Source organism: Leptodactylus fuscus, chromosome 5 (genome assembly GCF_031893055.1).
Source record: "Leptodactylus fuscus isolate aLepFus1 chromosome 5, aLepFus1.hap2, whole genome shotgun sequence".
NCBI lineage: Eukaryota > Metazoa > Chordata > Amphibia > Anura > Leptodactylidae > Leptodactylus > Leptodactylus fuscus.
Genome location: NC_134269.1, coordinates 34062766 through 34085880, shown reverse-complemented (window position 1 = coordinate 34085880; position 23115 = coordinate 34062766). Strand labels below are relative to the sequence as shown.

Sequence of the window (23115 nt, the reverse complement as noted above, 5' to 3'; positions counted from 1 at the left end):
TATAAGCAGTGGAAGTCCAGGGGAGGTAACAAACATATAAAGCAGTGCTACTCCCCTCTCCTGGGCTCCCGCAACGCTCCCTGTCCTCTTCTGACTCTGGAGCTGCTGAGGCCTGTGATTGGACATCAGCAGTTATGTGGGTTTCGCAGCGTTGCAACACTTGCATCTACATCCCAGGATGCCACGTGACTGCTGAGGCCCAATTAAGGTCGCCCAGCCCTAGGCCAAACTCTTGCCGATCTTCAATGGATGACCTAGCCTATGGAAGTTTTGCACAAATAAGCTAAACTTCAGTGTAGGACTTGATAAATGTCCCTCACCGACCCTAGCTGACCTACATTGTCTACTTGATCTGAGCCAGTCTAAAATCCATTTGTTTTGTCTCAGGGTGCGCCAAAGTTCATCCCTTGCGCTTTACACTGCAGCACTGCTCAGACCAGTAGCTTTGTATAAACACAATGGAGTGTGTGGGGTTCAGCAAACCCTTTACGCCACAAAAGTGGCAAACTATAATACTTTTTTCTACTAAAATAGTCACCAGTAGTGTTTTTGTGCTGTATCGCCATTTTTCTGAAAGTGGGTGGGAGTCACCGCTCGCACTATATTGATTAATTGGCAGAATCTACAGCAACCCTGGGTCAGCTGTCTAGGTGCAAAGAGCTTGGGGAAGCAACTAGGTCATGAAGAGGTACAGTCTGATAAGGGATTAAGTGCACCCAATGATGGAACAGGGGATATCAAGACTGGCGTACCATATACTGGTCTTATTGACTCCTCCGCAATGTCACCAGGGGTCAGAATATACAGCACCAGTTACCAGTTGGGGGTGTGTCCTATACTCTTTGACACTGTCCAATCTGATCGTATTAAACGGTGTAGGGACACGCCCCTTTGACAAGGAGAATAGTAATGCCCGATTGTCAATTTAGTCCTACAGTTTCCGGGAGGATTTGGAGCGGATTTTGAGGCAGAATCCACCTCAAATTCCACCATGTGAAGGGACTGAATAGTGAGACCCCCCTCCCCCTATCCTACAGCAATCCTCTGCCCCTTCATTTCGGGAATCTGCGTTCCCATATCTGATGTCCTCTACATAACTGGAATTATCCGTAAATCACGCCGGCTATCAGTAAGTACAATGTGTTGTACCGCCGCTGCTCCCTATATTCCAGGGATTATTGGAAGTTTACATTACAGAGAGAATCCTTGACATTCTGCAGACTCGCACAGGAGCGTCTCGGCACCAACCAACTGGGCTGCGTTAACTGCTTCACTACCCGAGAGTTTCATGTTGTCACAGCCGTGACAAATTCATACTTTTACGTAGTCAGTTCAACCAATGACGCTTCATCTCTGGTTAAAAGAAACAGTCAGCACGACATACAGAGGAAGACATTGTGATGGCAAAACAAGGCATGCTACATTTGTACATTTGCCAGGTTTACAAGGTTTGTGCGCAGAGATTGATAAGATGTCCCCATGCAGGGTCATATTAGAGGGCAATGCAATGGAGTTGGGGGGGGGGGGGGGGTGTAAGCATTAATAAAGTAAGTTAGGGTGGGGGTATTGTACGCACTCTGCTGATCAGAATTAGATCAGATGACTGGCAGGGTTTGATTTATTAAAAAATTAAAAATTACATATTGATTATTAATAATAATAATATCCTTCATTCAGATAAGTTGGGAGCGATCGTGATCAAATGCACAGCCACAAAAATCACAATTTTAGAAAGTAAGCAGGGCAGCCATTGGTCTCACTTTACAGACGTATTGCACAGCTACACGCAATCTGAATATAGACAGGGCCCACCTCATACAGGGGGGCCCCACAGATGACATACATACAATCCCTCCTCCAACCCCCAAAATGAAACCTCTCTGGCCTACTCCAAGCATAAAACCTACAACTATGAACGAAAAAAGAAAATATCTTCGGTCTATGGCCAGTCACACACTGAAAATAAGAAGGTACAACTCTGAAAAGTATAGTAGCTGTGTAAAAAGCGGCCCTTAACAGACATTAAATAGGGTCCCCAAGTAGTCACCTGATATTGGGCTATGGATGAGGATTTCACAATTACCATAGCTCATTTCACCAGTATAATCAATTGTTTTCAAATGGAATAAATACATTAAAAAAAAAATAATGCTCCTGTGTGTATACGCTGCTATTACATATGTGTTATGGCACCCCCTACAGGTCTTTTCCTTTTCTCTTAGAATGTCCACCTAATGTCTCCAGTGCCAGTGGTCGCACATGCTCAGTAGCTCAGTCCCGCTGTCTGGCTCCTATTGCTTGCAGGATGGCACAGGCCAGACAATAAGAAGCGGTTACCTAGAAGCGTGGTCTTCTCACCATGGGAATATTAGGTGGTTTTATAGCGAGTGAATCAAAAAACAACCAGGGGCCCACAAGGACATTTTTTAAAAATGACTCCTATTGAAATTTTTTTATTGCTTTTCCCGATTCAGGCAGAGGCCCCACATTGCAGAAACACAGCCTTTTTTGTTGCAGATTTTGCTGCGATTGTTTGAGCAAAAGTCAGGAGTGGATTGAGCAGAAGGTAGAAGTATAAGAACTTCTTTTATATTTCCCATTCCTTTTGTAGCCACTCTTGGCTCAAAAAACCGCAACAAAATCTGCAATGAAAAAAAGCCGCGTTTCTGCAATGTGGGGAATCAGCCTTAAAGGAATTGTCCAGGTTAATAAATTTTAATGTATGCACCAGAGAAGGGTGCATGCACCAATTTCAATTCCTGTGCTGGGCCAGCCAACGTTACTGCTGCAGCCAAACACTGTTCGCTGAGAGCATTCCCGTAGATGCGATGTCAATGCTGCGGCTGGTCTGTATACAAAACAACGCGGCGGAGGTATCGGCTGGACCGACACTGGAACGGAGGGGAGGATGCAGGAAAGCAGAAGTGCCTATTTTATAACCGTCCCCTGCTGCCCGCATTCAAAATTATAATCTCATACCACCCCTTTAAATGTATGGGCATTGGGTCATCAGATTTTAGGACCTGACAATGAGTGCGCAACACTATTATTCCCCCACTGTATTATTATTATTTTTTAAATACTGATAACAAGGGGCTGGGTAAGGTTAAAGTTTGTTAACCCTGTCCCAAACCATAAAGTGAACCAATGAGAATTCTGGGCGAGTTATTTTTAGAATGTGGGTGAATGTGGCAAGTACCAATAATGACCGGACACCATTGGAAGGATGAGACATCTTACTAAACATGTGAATGATGGACGACTGTACAAGAACTACCTGTATCCTAGTCATGGACATGGCACCTAGAACAGGCAATGTGCAACAACAGTGTAAGGTGCTAGAATGTTTCGATGCATTTACGGCCTACACTCAAAAATATACATAATAGAGTAGCGTACATTTCTACCCATATGGTAAATATACAATAGGACAAATAATCCGTACAACCCATATCTCCTTCATAAAGCAAGACAACCCGGAAGAGAAGAAAAAGAGCTGAAGACGTCAGAGCATGTGCAGACCAGATCTTCTGGTGAATTACAACGCTACAACCACAACCTTCTAGATAGGAGGCAAAAAGTTCCAAAACGATCCCATGGATGCCCCCGGCATTATAGATCATAAGAATCTTCCGCATGTCTCACTGTATAAATGGACGCAGTGAGCGGCCCTATCCACAAAACCTGCCCATGATCCTGTACCGTAGCGTTCAAACCCCTCTCGGTCCAGAGCAGGGGTTGAAGAGCTGAGCTGAGACGTAGCCAGTTTCCAGCGCCGAAAGATGCCCGCGGTGGAGGAGAGCATCGGCTACGGAGAGCGAGCATCCGCCGTCAGTGGGTGCAATGCTCTGCAGAGCACTGGAAGGGAGGTGGGGGGAAAAGAAAGGGGGGGGCAGGAAGAGACGCAACAGCCCACTGCTGACCCTGTTATGAAGGGATGGGCTAGCTATTTTTAACTGCTAAAGGAGATTAACCCGGGATAAAAGCTCATTACCAGTGACCTGCAGCATGGCGCCATTAACCCATTATTTACAAAGGACTTGGGCAGGTTTGTGCTGTCACTTCTAAATGTCCTAAACTTCCATGAGGTACCCCCTTTTAACCCATTACCTGTAATTCCTGCCTACCATCCTCAATTACGCTACAGACTTGACATACAATGACACAGAGACGGACTCCATTAAATCCCTGTTCACGGCAGACATTAATTCTTACACTAATAACCTGACACAGCTCAGAGATGTCCCCAAACCCTTATAATAAAGGAACGTGACCGCAGACAAGAGGGCTGCACATGGAAAGAGTGTCCAGGGGGCGCCACATAAACTAGACCCTATAATATGGTGCCTGAGCTCAAAAGACACCAACCTGCCCACAGTATAGACGAGAGGTGGCAGCAGAGGTGCAATAGTCTGCGGTAGGAAAGCTCCAGGCATGGCATGGCATAGCAACCAATCAGAGCTCAGCTTTTAATTCTTAAACAGCCTTGGAAATACGTAAGCCCCTCTCTGATTGGCTGCTTTAGGCAACATGGGTTTAAGAAACTCCCACCAATAAATATTCCATAGAAGGCTATATGGTGAGAAATTTGGCAGAACTACGGAAATAAAAAGACAATGGTTTGGGAAATCCAGTAATCCAGCATCTGCCAGATTAGAGTAATGTCTGTGCATGCAAGGATGAAGAATGGGCACATACACAGGGGCACAAGGAAGGACTTTGGATATTGAGAAGAATCCAGTTCATATACAACACCAGGTACGTTCACCAGACATGTAGTAGTATGACGGAAATTAAAGGGGTCCCCCTGATCATACCACAAGTGACCTACCAAAAAAATCCTGTAGACCATTCACGGTGTGCATAGTGTTAAATACAGTGAGGTCACATGTCTACAACGTGTAATGGCTCTGGTTCTGTATGCACTGGTAAGCGTGGCCAAGTGACAAAAAGCCGCACATTTTATGACTTGGCAAGAGAACATGGCTAGTACGCATTACATACCCGTCTGTCCAGTCTTGCCAGACTTCCCCATACACAGCTGCTTGCCCAGGTTACCAGGTTCTGGCCTGGGAGTAAGCCACTGCTAGACCTTAGGCAGAGATTCATCAACAACAACAAAAGGATCAGACACTTGTAGGATTAGCAGGACCCCAAACAATGACTGCCAGACCAGCCGAGAATGGCATCTAATGTATCCGCCCACTGTCAAAATCCAAATGTTCGATCCTTTTGTTTTCGGGAAGATAACCAACCACTGAACATGGAGCCTACGGTTTGTGTGGGGAGGTCCGGTGAGACAGCTGGAGGTCAAACGAGCATTAAGCCAACCACTGTCTAACGTGTACGGTCATGACATTACTAGGGTTAGAGACTTGTAACATACAGGCACATAAATGGGGGGCTTAGTCTATTCTGGGTACTAAAGAGACAGGTTAAATGGGTTGTCCAGGATTTAGGTTCAGATATTTCATAGATATCTGACTGGTAGTGGGCTGAAACGAGCCCCTAGACTGATTAGCTGCACAGGGCCGTACTATACACAAACGATTTGTAGTCACTGTGAGCAGCTGGTTGCCAGTAGTGCAGCTCAACTCCCATTGAAGCCAATGAAAGCTGAGATGCAGTATTGGGGCCGTCCACTATAAACGGCAGGGAGCCAACCACGTCCAGGCCCTTGATGTGTATAGTACAGGTGTTAGAAGCAGCCCTGTACAGGTGAACGGTTTGGGGCCACCTGTCATTGGAAGCCGAGCTGCAGTACTGGCTCCTGGCCACTATACAGACCATGGAGCCAATGGCTTACAGCACCTGGTTGTGTATAGTATGGGTGTCACAACCCCGCCCATACAGCTGATCAGTGCAGGGGCTTCCTATCAGCCCCAAAGAAGGATAAATCATAAAATCCTAAATCCCGGACAACCCTTTAATTTCTGATTTTACACAAACCTATTCAAGCCAGTTAAAAGGTGCAAATAAAGGCAGTGACTGATGCCATCTCTATCCGCAGCAGAGGGAGAATGTACACGTGGCAGTCCTAATAATGGATCACTATCCTAATAGCCATAGGATGTACTCACCACTTTCAATCTCGCCACCTTTCTTGGCCGTAGCGGCGTTGCCCATGGTGGGGGGCGGGCAGGACCTCTAGGATCAGGACAGGCGCCCCCCACCTATATAACTAGGACCTAAAATGACAAAATACAAAAGTTACCAATGTAGAAAACAGACTAGACCTTTCTAAATTCACAAAAAAAAAAAAAAACACATAAAGAGGATAAATGTTTTTGACAGAGATGGAAATGTGAAGATCTCAGCACGATCCCATCCCCCATTCACAGTATTTATGGGTCCACCTGAGGAGAAGGGGTTCAATCCAGTACCATGCCTAAAGTTGGAGACAGTATGGAAGACCTGAGATTCGGGACCTATTAACCTCAGACCTTATCAAAGGTCAGACTAGTATCACAGAAAACCGTCAAATTGTCATTAATTGTTCAAAAACTTTCCATGAATAATCAGCACAAGCAAACAGAAGAAACTTTGTGCTACATCTTATCAGAGAAAAATGCCCCTTTCTCCACTTGAAAATTTTCCCTGAATCCGTCTTGTTCTCTCAAACTGGACTGTACAGTCACAGAAGGAACAGATGACCTGCATACACAGAAGTCTATGGGATAGGGGAGGTGGGAGGCCAGGTTCGCATCTGGGTCGGCTTTCCGCTTGGAGATTCTGTCGCAATCTCCACGGAAAAAGTCAAACCTGCCGCACATTTTTGTCCACTAGTTTCTGTTTACAAGAATGGACATCTGACGGATCTCACTATAGTCAAAGGGATCTTGCAGGGAACCATATCTCCGACGGACCAGAACAACAGACACAGGGCGCAAATGTGAAAGCATGGGCGGCACAGACGCGGGGACGACTACAGTTAATTGCAGGGTTTTTTCTCGCCCCAAGTGCTTTATTCACATAAATACAACTTCGTACATCTCTATAATGTCCTATATGATCCCCCTGTAGCTTATAAATAAGGTTTTATAGAGCAGATTCTCCTCTACTTTCTGTGTGCAGTGTATGGAAGATATAACAGCTAGACACTACCCAAACGTTCAGGGAGAACTGAGGATTACAACTAGGAAAAAACTGCTAAAAATGAATAATTTGCTAAAATTGAAGTCAAGGACAGGGTCAGGTAGAAAAAGTGGACAGATTCAGGAAACAAAGGAGAAGCTGCTGATAACCAAATTACAGTTCTCTCTGAAATTACTTCTGATAATCTGGTCCTGGTAGGAGTAGAAGTTGGATACTTCAAAATAATTTTTATATTGAGGTCTGGATGAGAAAGTAAAACAAAAACAAAAAGGAGTCCATAGATAAATGAGTCCATCAGTTGATGTTAGATTAAAGGGGTTGTCCAGGATCAGCATATTTTTGTTACTGATGACCTACACTGAGGACAGGTATCCACAGTACAGGCCAACAGTATCAGATTGGTCAATATCGAACGCCTAAACCGATCAGCTGATGTGGCTGGAAGCCATATACCAAGTATGTGTCCAGAAGCAGCCCACTACTACGCTGTACGGCCCCGCTCCTATTCAAGCGAGTGGGAGCGGAGCTACAGTTCCAGACGCCACTACTACGCTGTACGGCCCCACTACACTGTAGCCCTGCTACCATTCACTTAGTTACTTAGTATATGGCTTCCGATGGACACATCAGGTGATCGGTTTGGGTGTTGGACCCCGACCGATCGATACTGATAAAATATGCTGTGGATAGGGTCATCAAAAGTCTTGCAATCCTGTGCATCCCCTTTAAGCAGCAGAAAGGGTCACATTGTAGAAGAAATGTAGTAGTACATGGCACCATTCCAATGACTAGTGCAGTGTTTATTAACCTTTTCAAGCCTAGTACACCCTAGTCCTTAAAAGTTCCAAAGTGCCCCCAAAGAAGCAATCATATAAATACAATAAAACTGATTTTAAGGGCACAACCACATGTTATATGTGTAATTATTGCAGATTTACACTAGGTTCACATTAGCGTTTGACTCTTCGTTGTTCGGGTCTGTATTGGGACCTCAAAAAAAAAAAAAAAAAAAAAAAGTGGTGTTACCCGTGGACACCATAGACTATAACGGGGTCTGCCAAAACCAGTGAAGAGAAGAGTCCTCTGTGCGTAGTCCAGTCATACTAAAATATTAGGAAAGACCTGGCTAGACCCCTTTAGAAGCCAGTTGCAAGTTTTTAGCCATATTCCATAAAATTCGATAATTTTTAGGGGTGTTTTTGAAGTTCTATAGCGGGTTCTTATGACCTCACTGACCTTTATGAAGTGCAGCATTTCATCCACCCCTTTATTTTCGATCTCTCAGTATAGTAAGTTGCGGGCCCCTCCGTGCTATGGTATAAGGCCTCATCTCTATCAGTTCCATCAGAAGTGAGCTGTTGTATATCAGGTTCTGCCACACACATACACACCCTACTACAACCAGAGCCAAAACCACCCTTAAAGGGGTGATCGAAAACTAAATGAGAGCAATGCTGAACAAGTTTATTATTGATATACTGTGAAAATCTCACGCCCACTACAAGCCCTGGGGAGCGTTTGGCGGTACTAAAAGAAATTATGTCGCTGCAGCAAAACTGTATTTTTACATGCAGGTGAAATGAAAGACTGACCTTGGAGCATGTGGAAGTTCTGGATCATAGAAGGGGGTCCTAAATGGGGAATCTGCTCTATGACAGTATTAGTTCATATTGTCTGCACCTCCATTCCCAATAGTATTAGGCACTAAATAAAACCGCTGACGTGACTAACATGGACCAATCCATCAGTCTGGAAGGATTGTTTTGTCACTTGTCACGCCTGAAGTCTGTGGAGCAATAACTTAAAGGGGATCTTCAAGATATTAATGGGATAGGTCAGACACCAAGTACCCTCACTGATCAGCTGTTTGGAGCACAGATTATGAAGCCGGACTAAGACTAAGCCACATATATATATATATATATATATATATATATATATATATATATATATATATATATATATGCAGTTTTGCCACAGTTTTGCCGTTCAGTTCCATACCATGAGTGGGGGTGCCCCACCGATCTAATACGGAAGACCGATCCTAAGGCTAGGCCATCAATGTTGCATCTTAAAGAACCCTTTTAGGCGGAGGTAACACGTTGCGGAAACGCAGCTCTTTTTGTTGCAGATTTTGTTGCGTTTTTTTGAGCCAAAGCTAGGAGTGGATTGAGCAAAAGGTAGAAGTCTAAGAAATTCCCACATATTTCTCTCTCCCTCTGTAGCTATTCTTGATTTTGGCTCAAAAAACCGCAACAAAATCTGCAACAAAAAATGCTGCGTTTCTGCAATGTGGGGCCTCACCCTTAAATGGAACACACCAAGGAAAACCGATACACTGAGTTTTATCTAGGGTAGAGTGTGATGGGACGGTGCAGGACACATGGAGTCGCTCTTTGGTCCGCAGGCCATGGACCAGACATGACAGTCTATCCCTTCTGCTGGGGTGTACATTTAAAGTGTAACTAAACTTTCAGACAATTTTGGATTTTCTTGCAGCATTTGTCCCATTGATAAACGTTGCTCATTGCTGTGACCTCCTGCATCTCTTCTTCCCATTACTTCTCCATTGGGAGCGGAGACTTTCTTCTCAGTTGTTTGGGTTTGTGTGTGTAAAGCAGGAAAATAAGGATGTGGGGGGAGGGGAGGTCACTGCAAAAAGTTATATCTTAGGCACTATAAAACATAGAAACTTGCTTCTGGTGCCATATGAAAGAGGAGATTCTTATCTTTCATATAACTCTAATAATGCAGTTGTATCTGTTCTATTTCTAGAGAGGTTGACTCTACTGTCTGGATTGGGATATTTATATGCAGCTGCTTTCAGGCCCAGTTCACATCTGCGTTCGGCTATTCCGTTCAATAATCTGCTTGAAATATACGGAGAGAAAAGTCCTGCAAGCAGTGTTTTTTTTCTACGCATTTTTTGTGCAGAAACCAAGTGGAAACCACACGGACCCCATTATAGTCTAAGGGGTCTGCGGGTTTCCTTAGGTAACCCCTTTTTTATGCGGACAGGTTTCCGTTCAGAGATTCCCCAAGCAAACTCCCCGAAAGCAAATGTGAACCGGGCCTAAGCATTGGTTGTCATAGCCAATGGCTTTTCAGTATACATAAAGTTATTGAATGTGAGGAAGTTGTACCACATTTTGGTCTCAAAGCTTGCAGAGCACTGCTGCTGTTTAGTTGACGGTTTCTCCCCTTCACCCTTACACCCGCCATAGGGTTCACAGTCTTCTACGTCCAATGACCAGCAATACACTCTGGATACAAACAGTAACGGTAGAGATGGAGCCAATTACATAGTCTAACCCACTTTGGATTCCCATTAACATTATTTACATCATACATTACAACACCAACAATAAGTAACAATGGCCACATGCCAACACATCTGTGTGAAGGATGCTAAACGGGTATCCGGATTATCAGTGTTTGCAAAACAATGCCATATACTCATCTTCTAGCACGCCATGCCCTTCTTATTCTTCTGACATTTCAGGCGCTACACCTGCCCGATTTTCCTTCTTGGTGAAACAGTGATGCATTGGAGCAGGTCAATAGTCACAAACAAGTTGCCCATGTGATACAGGAAGTCTGTCTCCAGAATCCAGCGGCAGATAGATAGGTTAGGGTCGTCTGAACCAAATGGTTTTTCCCTTGTAAATCGCTGTTTCCATTACCGAGATATCGTTGTTTTTCTCCCTATACAAATGAGGTCTATGGAGCAACAAGGGCGTTGTCATTGCTCCAAAAAATTAGCATATTGACAAAAACAGCGATATCTCGGCAACAGAGGCACAAGGGGAAAATACAGCGATTCATGTGACCCTAACCTATCTATCTATAGGGTTGGGTTGATATGCTGGATTCTGGAGACAGACTTCCTTCAAGGTTATTCTAGTATTTTAGAAACCATCGGCAGTCCTGTAACACCCCTGTAAAGGCGAAGGTCACAGAGGACAGATCTGCTGCAAGATACCCACAGTGGACATCACACAACAAAGACCAGTTGAAATTGGCTGATCTGTTTTTCGGGTTTTATTTACGGCCCAGGCTTCAACCTCTGCATTGCAAGAGATGAAATCCGTGGATAAAGACGTTGCAATAATTGACACGGTGTCAGATCAAAACCAGCAGCACAAGACACTTTTCCGCAGTGTGTGGATGGATTTGTTGCAATCTCATCTACTACCCTTGTACTTTGGGATAACGCCTTCGATGTCACTGCAGGTAACCTGCTACAATTTCACGCCATGCAGCGCTAGCTAACTGTATAGGGATACAATCCTGACTGTCATGAAAATGGAGCTGCAATGCAGAAAAGAAAGGCATCTTTGGAAAGTGTAGAAGCTGTCCTATGAGGTAGTGCCATTAGTTTGATACCCATTTTCCTTCTGACAGACTCCTTCTAATGAATGACCTATTCTTAGGATAAGTCATCACTTAAAGATCATCGGGGTCCCGGCTTACCAAGCAGAATATCGTACATGTACAGCGGCTTGTTACTGCAGCGCGGTCCATTCACTTGAATGGGACTTTCTGTGATCAGGCCATGTGACTGATGAACGCAACACCTATTAAGCAAAAGGAGCGCTCCAAACAGCTGATCCACCAGGGTCCCAGCTCTCAGACCCCCATGGATCTTCAGTGGTTGACCTAGCCTAAGGCTCTGGCACGTCCCCACTGCACCTGCAGGCTCAAGTGCACATGGAGAAGATGTACATATTCATAGCACCGCTACATCCTTCTGGACTGCCACTTATGGGAAGAGTAAAGGTCCCGACTCAGCACTGTATTTATTTGGAGGACATTCTGATGCTCACCGACTCCTTTTAACCATATAGTTACCTCCGAATGCCCTTCCTACATAGAACATTAATATAAAAAAAATGTTCACTCACTTTGTACTGATCGATGTTACATCATAATCCACAGCTATAGTTACAACTCTGTACCCTTCAGAGCTGAAATCTCCCAGCATGCTGTGCTTGGTCAGTAACTACAGAGATTAGCCTGGAGATAGCCTGGATTCCATAGAACAAGTTATCTTTAGCCGATGGCACGGGTGTGTAATAATTGAAATAATCCACACAAGTATATTCACAGTTAATGGCGCCGACCTTTGGTTTCGGCTATTTTGTGATTAAATTTTATTAAAATTATTTCATATACTAGGACTCCCCATTCTCACCACGAATATTATAGGAGCTGTTAGAAAGGTTGTGACCATTTCCAATTCTAAAAAGCAGAATTGTGAATACAGCTGTGGACTATATAATTCAGCCAGTAAAGGGATGAAGATAGGTTACTCCACTTCTAGATCGTATCCGTATACAGACCAGAAAGCGAAGATGGAAACATCCCCCAAAACTGTCACTGACACTGTATTACTATTATATTATAGTCGTCACTTTGCCGCCATAATGGTCTGGCACTATGACCACTGAGGAATAAAGGACAGCGCGGAAGGTGTAACATATCAATGTATTAACAAGTAAACATGTCTACCAGGACCATCTTTATCAGAGACTTCAGAAAACGGAAGGTTTATGATTACTTGATCCCATGAATGCACAGGGACAAGACGTCCAGTGACAACACAGTACAGAGTCACCAGGGCTGCCAGTCGTGTCACAGTACAGAGACGACAGGGCACCCAGTGACATCACAGTATACCGATGACAAGGCACCCAGTGATGTCACAAAACACAGGGCACCCAGTGATGTCACAGAACACAGACGAGAGGGCACCCAGTGATGTCACAGAACACAGACGAGAGGGCACCCAGTGATGTCACAGAACACAGACGAGAGGGCACCCAGTGATGTCACAGAACACAGACGAGAGGGCACCCAGTGATGTCACAGAACACAGATAAGGCACCCAGTGATGTCACAGAACACAGGCGACAGGGCACTCAGTGATGTCACAGAACACAGATAAGGACCCAATGATGTCACACCACATGTATAATGAAGCCATAACACAGAGGAATGATGTCACTTGCAAATACAAAGCACTCCACAGATTACAAGTCAACCAATGATAAAACAGTACTCAGATGACGAGGCCTCCAGTGAGACGCCCAGTGACCTCATAGTAAACAGATGACAAGATACCCAGTGGTGTCACAGAACACAGATGACAAGGTATCCAGTGATGTCATACCACACACACAATGAAATCACAGCACAGAGGAAAATCATAATGATGTCACTTACAAATACAAATCCCTAGACAGTATACAGATGACAGGGCAACCAGTGACCTCACAGTACACAGATGTAAGGTACCCAGTGATGTCACAGAACAAAGACGACAAGGCACCCATAGATGATGTCACAGTACACAGACAACAAGGCACCCAGTGATGTCACACCACACAAACTAGGAAACTAGTGATGTCACACTCCATACATGATGAAATCACAACACAGAGGGAAACTCTTATAAAGATGTCACTTGCAAATCCAAGGCAGCCATGACGTCACAGTATTCCGGTAGTCATGCCCAAGCCACATGCTCCAATATATCAGTGGTAGTCACAGGTGATACGGCGTAGCTATGACAACAAATAGCTGGAAATATGATCGGTCGCAGTGTAAAATTACCGCCATGGCGGGAGTATTTGTGCCATCACAGGGACACACATGTAACCGTCTCCCCCATTATCTCGGGTCATCTAAAGCCTCCGAGGGCACCGAATCATTTATTAGCCAGGTTGCCCGGTTCTGTGATTTGGGAGCCTCAGCCTTTTCTACTGTATATAGACACTGTGCGGATCACAAAGCGTGCTTATGGCGGTGGAATATTTATTGTATGAATTACTAAATAATTCACAGGGACTAGGAGCCATGACTAGGAGAGATGTCACATCTACAGCCCATCACCACACGATCAATCTGATCGGATGGTCAATGTAAGGACAGATCTCCGATACTGGGCGATGGTGTGATGTCCCTGCAGCCAGCACAGGCCGGATCATCCCGCGATTACCTCCAGTCAGCTTAGGCCTCTGCCTGCTGTCATCTCCCCCCCGAGCAGCACACAGCCCCGGCAGCTGCACAGGCCTCGCCTCCCCCTCCTCTGCTGACAGGCCGCCCGCTACAACCAAAACCCCCCTCCCGCCTCTCTCCCCGCTAGGACGCACCACCCAGGCCTTCCCTCCCCCCACCATCGTTACCGTAACTAACCGTCCGCACCTCGGGGTCTCCTCCTCGGGCGCTGACACGTCCGGAGCCCGCACACAGACTCCCCCGTCACCTCTAGGACCCGCAGGCCGCGGAGCCTCTTTCCTCCTCCTATGCGATACCTCTAGGACCCCCGCTCACCTGCCGGCCACGCCTCCACTTGGCGTCATTCAACATACGTCAGCCAATAGTCGCCGGAGTACCGCCCAGGTGTCCGTGAAAGCAACCAATCAGAGGAGATTTCATTCCCTCCACTGTTGACACCTCTTTCCGGCCGACTGTCCCACCTCCTCCTCCCTTGTCACCCGGGAGACGGCGAGCGTGACGTCACGCCGCGTAGAAACCAATGAAAGGGCGTGGGAATCATAAAGCTCCGCCTCCGCTAGAACCTCTTTGGCTGAGAACATGAATGATTGACAGGGGAGGGGCGGGGACTCGGGATGTGTCATTGATTGGGCTTAGCTGGAGTGGACGTCAGCGCTCTATTTATAGCAGCCGTTAGTCCCCGCCTTTTAAAGGGGACGTTCTGTTTCACCCTGAATCTAATCTACAGCCAATGTGCAGTCTTCTGGCTTAGCTGCCCTCTCTGGAAAGGAAGGGGTTAAAAGGACATTCGAATGAGGACGCCTATAGGAATAATTAGATATTTTAACCATTCCATTTCCTTTGTAGTTGATGTATGAGCTGTGATATAAATGATCATTCCCTAGGTATGTGCCAGCACCAACATTGCATGGCCATATCTTATTTCATGTGTATATCTTATATCATGCGTGTCAGTATTATATAGCGCCCCCCATAGGGCAGACTAAGGCTACACTCCGCTACACTACCACCCACAATTAGTGGTAATGTATGTGACTGGGAGCAGTGTAAGGTCATACCTGTAAAGCTCTGACACACAATGTACCTGTATGCTCCATCCAGTCCTTGGCCGTTAGTAACTTCAGTTTTCTGTAAGGGAGCGTTCACACTACCGTCAGTATCCGACAGCTAGTGTCCGCTGCTAATGTCCGTTCAAAATCTGGCACGGACATTAGCATCGGACACTAGCTGTGTCCGTGACATTTTGCATTGATTTAAATGGACACCGGGTGCGTTCTTTACTGTCTGTGGGTGTCCTTAACTGTCCGTTCTCAAAGATGACCGACTTTTCAAGCGGACAGAAAAACCCGACATGTAGGTTTTTCTGTCCGCTTGAAAAGTCGGACATCTTTGTGAACGGACAGTTAAGGACACCCACGAACAGTAAACGAACGCACCCGATGTCCATTTAAATCAATGCAAAATGTCACGGACACAGCTAGTGTCCGCTGCTAATGTCCGTGCCAGATTTTGAACAGACATTAGCAGCGGACATTGTCTGACGGACACAGACGGTAGTGTGAACGCTCCCTAAGTGAAACACAGATTAATTTGTCACTTTTAGTTCCTGGCGGTGCAGTAACAGCAAAACCCCAGCCAGGAATTAATGGGTGTCACACTTTCAACAAAGTGGCCGAACTGGTGCCCAGGAACTGGATTTGGCTTTAATTGCATCTAGTTACAGTGTCACCACCTAATAGAATCCCACTAAGGCTGAGGCCCCACATTACAAAAATGCAGCTTTTTTATTGCAGATTTAGCTGCGTTTTTTTTTTACGTCAAAGCCAAGAATGGCTAGAAAACGAATGGGAAATATATAGGAAGCTTCTTATATGTCTCCCTCCTGCTCAATCTACTCCTGGCTTCGGCTAAAAAAAAAAACCCTGCAAAATCTGCAACGAAAAAAAGCTGTTTCTGCAACGTGGGGCTTTAGCCTAAGGCCCCCGCGTTGTTGGAACACAGCTTTTTTTGTTACATATTTTGCTGCGTTTTTCTGAGCCTGAGCCAGGAGTAGATTAAGCAGAAGGGAAACGTATAAGAAGCTTCCTATATATTTCCCATTCCTTCTGTAGCCATTTTTAGCTTTGGTTGAAATAAACCGCATGAAAATCTGCAACAAAAATGCTGCATTTCTGCAATGTGGGGCCTCAGCCTTACACCTCCTGCATACAAGTGGCACGCATGTGGTTTTCACTGACCTATACATTAAAAATGAATTGACAGGGCTGCAAATGCAGACAGATATAGGGGATGTATAGGACAGATATAGGGTACGTATAGGACAGATATAGGGGATGTATAGGGCAGATATAGGGGATGTATAGGACAGATATAGGGGATGTATAGGACAGATATAGGGGATGTATAGGGCAGATATAGGGGATGTATAGGGCAGATATAGGGGATGTATAGGGCAGATATAGGGGATGTATAGGACAGATATAGGGGATGTATAGGACAGATATAGGGGATGTATAGGACACATATAGGGGATGTATAGGACAGATATAGGGGATGTATAGGACACATATAGGGGATGTATAGGACAGATATAGGGGATGTATAGGACAGATATAGGGGATGTATAGGACACATATAGGACCTGCTCAATAGTTTTCAGCTCTTCAATTTGGCCCAGATACACAGCCACAAAAATAATGGCTGTATATATGGGTCAATTGAAATATATAGGTCTGTACTTTTATCCACAGTTGTAGAGTCTGGTCATGTGCATTACAGGTTAACTCAATGTGCCTCATATTAATAGCAGTTAACCCCATCATGTCCTTCACATTAACCCCCTGTGTGCTTTACATAAGGGACACTGATATGTGAGACATATGGAGGTAATAAGTGAATATCTTCATTATATAGGTCCTTTATTAGTACCCCCATATGTCTCACACATCAGTAACCCTTATGTGAGCCACACAGGGTTAATGTGAGGGACATGATGGGGGTTATTCCTATTAATGTGAGGCACATGGAGTTACTAACACTAAACTAATAACCCCAAATGCCTGACATTAATGAGAATAGGAAGTAACACACGTACCTGGTGTTTTTACTTTCACTTTGCTCCCCGAGCTTCCTCTCTCTCCTCAGGGCTGCAGACGGCAGGAGCTCCTCCTCACGTGTAGCAGCAGGTCCAGGGAGCCCTTAGCCCGTGCAGTGAGAGGCTCACCTCTGATTGGTGGCAGTGAGAGAAGGGGGCGTGTCCTCAGCTCTATAGCAGAGCACTGAAGGGACGCTCTCTCTCTCTCAATTTGTATGAAAGTTGCAGGCTGGCTGCCGTGCCAGCAAAATATGCCTCGCGTGCCAGTTTTGGCACGCGTGCCAGGGGTTGCCGACCCCTAATAGATACATATAATAGGACATCAGTATCTGATCTGTGGGGGGGGTCCGACACCCTGTACCCCACACAGATCAGCCATTCTTGCAGCATCCAGGCTGCTGTAGATGCCGGAAAGTGGGCACAGCTCTGTTCCTATTCAATAAGTGTGATGCTGCAATTCCTGGACAGCACCGCTATACAGTGGACAGGGCTGCAGCTCTGATGCTTTTACTTGAGTAGGCGCAGAGCTGTTTCCGCTGCATAGATGCTGCTAGGACAGCTGATCTGTGCAGGATCTGGGTGTCGGACTCCTACAGATCAGATATTGATGACCCATCCTATGGAATAAAGGACATCAGTATGAAACATGCATTAGGGGCTAGAAAACCCCTGTAAAGGGATTCCATTATTATATCTCATATTTTACTACTAACATGTAGGAATAGTCTTAAGAAAGGCTTTTCTTCTCCTACCTTTAGAAGTCTTCTCCGCGCCGCCATTCCGGTGATATTCCCGGTTTTCTGCGTATGCACATTTGCAGACAGCACAGGGGGCATCCCATGTGCTGCCTGAAGACTCTCCAGCGCTGCCCTTCTTGTTCTGCAGCCTCGCGCATTCTCCTGCGTCTTCTTCCGGTGACTGCCTACACTCTTGTAGCGGCCACAGAAAAATGGCCGACAAGACATGCGCAGTCAGCTCTGTTCCCGGCCACTTGCTCTCTCTGTGTAATACCGCACTGTCCTGTAGTATCCAGAATAGCTCTGCTCACTAAATAGTCTGACTATATGGTCACAATGCCACAAAGGTCCTTTAGCCCACGAGGATTTAGCATCTACCTTTACCCTACGTGGGCCAGTCAGATAGTTAGAGGGCCAGATGTGGCTCGCGGGCCGTACAATGCCCAGGTCTGCTCCAGCACTGCTGTACTCACAGATCGCAGCTCTGCCCTAATGGAGCCGAACAAAAAGCAGCCAAGGAGCGAGATGAAAGAAAATAAATTGTGGACTACAGCTAAAAACACTGGGAAAAAAAAATGCAGCGGAAACACATCACATTTTTCATTCTGTCCTTGCTGCATTTTTTTCTTCCCTTATTAAATGTATAGGTAAATGTGAACGTTTCTGAAGGTAAAATTGACATGCGGCGATTACAAAAATTCAGGTTTTTTCAAAAACAGCCTTTCCACAACTTTTTTTCTGTGTGGATGGCATCAGCCAGAATCCCATTCACTTTGTGTTTTTTTTCATGCCACGTTTCCGTAATGTGGGGCCTTAGTCTATAGCTATTTAGTTTTAAGAATTGTTATTCATCGGCCCAAATTTACTAATCCTCTCGCACCTTGCAGGACCATAAATGAGCCTTAGCAGTATTGCAGGGTATTATACAAGTGATCGAGAGATGGCAGGTTCAAGTCCTGTATCAGGATTAAATAAAAATGCAAAAAAACCCCAAAAACATTAATAAATATCTCATATTTCTCCTTAAAGGGATCCTACCATTCAGATGACATTTTTTCTAAGTACCACATCGGAATAGCCTTAAGAAAGGCTATTCGTCTCCTAACTTTCGTTGTCTTTTCCGCACCGCCGTTCGCCTACAATCCTGGGTTCTCTCGGTATGCAAATTAACTCTCTTGCAGCACTGGGAGCGGGCCCCAGCGCTCATACAGCACTGGGGGTGGCCCCAATGCTGCAAGAGAACTCTCTCCAGCACCGCCTCCATCTTCGTCAGGAACAGCCTCTTCATTCTCTTCTTCCGGCGGTGTCTTCTTACTTCTAGGCCTCAGGCAGAGCAGACTGCGCATGCCCACAGGCCCCAAGAAAATGGCCGCTTACAATACTATTCAAGCGGCTATTTTCTCGTGGCCTATGGGCATGCGCAGTCTGCTCTGCCCAAGGCCGGAGGCCTTAGAAGTTACAAGTCACCGCTGGAAGAAGAGGCTGAAGATGACGTTGCTGAAGAAGAGGAGGTGGCGCTGGAGAGAGTTCTCTCGCAGCATTGGGGACACCCCCAGTGCTGTCTGAGCGCTGGGGCCCACCCCCAGTGCTGCAAGAGAGCTAATTTACATACCGACAAGAACCGGGATTGTAGGCGAACGGCGGTGCAGAGAAGACAACGAAAGGTAGGTACTTAGAAAATATGTCGTTTGAATGATAGGATCCCTTTAAAGACTTTATTATGTTAAAAATAATAATAACCAAACCATACATTGGTATCACGGATCTGAAACAACCTGCATATTCCACATTCTAAATAAACTGAAAAAAAAAAAAAAAAAAAGCACAAAAAGGTGGGGTTCACATCTGTGATCAATGAATTTTTGGGGTACCATCCCCGATTGCAGCACTTTTCTGATCCACCTTTTCCAGGCAGAAACCCGGCGGACCCCATTATAGTCTATGGGGTCTGCGGACTTCCCTTGGTAACCGCTTTTTAATCGGATTGGCTTTCCATTTTTCGGGTTCCCATGCGGACCTGAAGAACAGAAAACCCAACGCAGGTGTGAACCTAGCCAAACTGATATTGTTAAACTCATCTCTCCCAAAATTTGATCCAAAAGTGGAACGCACCCCAGAGTACAGATGAAAACTACAGCTCATCCCCCCAAAAATATGGCTCTTAGGGGGTGTTCACACTACCGTCAGTGTCCGACTGGTAGTGTCCGCTCCTAGTGTCCGTTCAAAATCTGTCACGGACATTAGGAGCGGATACTAGCTGTGTCCGTGACACTTGTCATTCATTTAAATGGCGATCGGGTGCGTTCTTTTGCACTCCGTGCCCTTCCTTCACTGTCCGCTTGTAAAGATGTCCAACTTCTCAAGCGGACAGAAGAACCCTACATGTACTTACAGAATAAAGTTAGCATGTCGTTTATATCATATGGTGAGGGGCATAAGAACAAAACAGAAAAAAACCCCATAAATATTAAGAATTGCTTTTTATATTTATCCCCCCCCCCAAAAAAAAAAGTTTTATAATGCATTATGTAGACTCCAAAATGGGTTCCATTTAAAAATACAACTTGCCTCGGCAAAACCAAGCTGTCATAGCTGTATGTCAATGGAAACCGTTATGGCTCTCAGAAGACGGATGAAAGAAGCAAAAAAAAAAAAAAAAAGTATGGCTTGTCCTGAAGGCCAAAGAAGGCCCCATCGTTAAGGGGCTAAGACTTTTGCACACGACCATAATGTATCCAGATTTTCATTTTCTCTGAAGATAGCCAAGTACAACGTTCTGCTATATCCGGCAATTCGATGGAGAATGAATGGAGGGACGCATGATTGGCCTGATGCTCCATCAAGATGGTGGAACCAGATCCCATTCTCAGGATCTGTCGGGGTGTGAGCGGTCAGACCTCTATCAATCATGAAGTTATTCCTTACCCTATTGTTAGGGGGGAAAATGTCCAAAGTTTATACAATCCCTTTAATATTCTGCAATGGTTACTATAACACTTGTTGGAAATGATTGGCCAGTTTATTTGTAATTCTGACCAGCAGCTAAGACTTCTGTCTATCGCATCCCCTGCATGTCATAGGAGGTGAAAGGTCATTTGTAGGGTTGGATTTACCGTAATCTTCTGTTTATAGGGCCTTGGAGAAGAGAACCTGTGAAGGGTAAATTGTACTGACCAGTGGGTATCCATATTATTTGTGTTACCTACATGATCATAAAGCTGTGGGAATAAGAGGACACCATGTGAGGCTCAAAGGGAGAACTGATTTTTGTTTTTTATTTTTCTTATATAGCGCCAACATTTTCCACAGTGCTTTACAGACAGTTGGATGTCTTGGTGGGAGACTTGTTGCTAGTGGGGCAATGTGTCCGAGGCTGTCCATTGGCTGGAGACTGCCATAAGGAAGTGGAAAATTCACAAATCCAGCCATACATTCACATCAATCTACATCATATACAGTATCTTTTCAAAAAGAGGAACATTTTTTTGTAGGAGTGCATCTGTAGGCTAAGGCCCTATGAGAAGAACCACGGCAGGAACGCATCGCAGTTCTTCCCGCAGCGCTTTGAACAGAAAGTTTGCGGCGTTTTCCCTCTGCGGACTTTCTGTTACAATTAAATCTATGGGAAAGCCACTGGCGTTTCCATAGATATAATTGACATGCTGCGATTTCCAAAACCGCTGCAGTGGGCATGGGATTCGCATGAATCCCATCCACTTTGCAGTGACTATAAAACGCAGCGATTTTTCCCACAGCAAATTGCTGTGTTTCCTGCCTGTGGGGCCCCGGCCTTAAGGGTGGCCACACACTTTAGCTGAAACCCCTGATTTTGGTGGAACTGATAGACCCTTATATATGTATATGGCAGTGTTCCTATTCACCCCAAATAACAGGAGGGAGATGGGTTAGACATGTTGAATTTGAACATCCATGCATGAAAAGCGATCACAAGAAGTGTCTGGTAACAACATACTCCACTTTCCCTATGAAGGATACATGTATTCTCAGCTGAGCCCAGTGTGTGTGCGTATATGGAGAATAGTTGTGTTCTGCTGACAGCTATCTATACTGTATGGCTAGCTTTACTCTTACTCCATTGGTTTAACCCTTCAAGTTGGTCAAAGTTTGTGTAATTTATTTCAGCCTACTACGTTTCTCTCTTTGCCCAATAAGACCAGGGCCCCAAGTGCTGTAAACACTGGCAAAAAAATGGAAAAGCACTGCAGAAAAAAAACACAATGTGGTTTCTCCCACAACGCTTTTTTGCTGCGGTCTGCTACTTGGGGCCTAAAGGGCAGTGAATTTTATCCGGTGAATGCCGTGACTTCAATTGTAGGATAACTCTTGGCAATCTCACCATAATTCCCCCAATAACATGCACATTTTAGGAAGTGATCTCAGTAGTGCAGTAAGGGGCTACCAGATATCCACTGCCCATGACAGAACAGGAGGACTACTTACCCCAGCAAGTACTACTTCCGCATTACTCTGGTTATTTACATGGTACATTACATGTCTGGGTCGGTGACGGCGCTGTCCACAGATCTGTGTGCTGCAGATGGTCCCCCTCCTTGTACGACACATTTATGTCTTTCCTCCTGTTCACACACCAGCTTGCCTCACGCTGTGCCCCTCCTGTGCATACATTAGCATACTTTCTTGTGTTATTGCACCCCCTGAGCTCAGAAATGCTAAGCAGCTTGACAATGTCTCTCATTCGGCAACATGACACATTCTGCTCGTCCACAAATACTCGCCAGCTTGTACAAAAACCAAGTTATGACAGGTCGCTGCACAGCATGCAGCTCCGAGATGAAGAGAAGACACGTTTATCAGGCGGCTGGGAAACAATTAGTAAGGGAGCATCTCTTATTACCAGGGGAATATATCAAGGGAGACTGCAAAAATAATTTGCAAATATGTTCTCGACTGGAAAAGGAAAACTTGCTCTAGTGCCACCTATTAGAAGGTAGCTCCCTATAGATCAGTGCCCGGATTTTATTTATTGTCTGGGATTAAAGCCAAACCAGAATATCTCCTCCAAAAAGAAAAAAAAAGACCCATCTGTAGACAGCTGTAATGGGGTTATTGCCACATGGGTACCCATTTGGCTAGGGGAGAGGTCGTAGGTCAGAAAGGGAACTATTGTCTCCTTAGATAGACTGCATT

General features: G+C 45.3%; 1 protein-coding gene across 5 annotated transcripts in view; it reads right to left on the bottom strand.

Moving 5' to 3' along the window:
* The window catches only part of LOC142202638 (cAMP-dependent protein kinase catalytic subunit alpha), a 47865-nt gene extending 33318 nt beyond the window's left edge, over positions 1-14547 (bottom strand). Inside the window, exons 1-2 of one of the 5 annotated variants that reach the window (XM_075272871.1) lie at positions 14431-14547; positions 6081-6188 (exon numbers count right to left, since the gene is read on the bottom strand). In XM_075272871.1, the coding sequence (XP_075128972.1) occupies positions 6081-6126 (46 nt within the window). In that variant the 5' untranslated portion in view covers positions 6127-6188; positions 14431-14547. Of the gene's footprint in view, positions 1-3702; positions 3951-6080; positions 6189-14282 lie in introns of those variants that run through there. The other 4 variants (XM_075272870.1, XM_075272868.1, XM_075272869.1 and 1 more) reach the window with 4 other exon arrangements.
* Positions 14548-23115: the final 8568 nt, after the last annotated feature.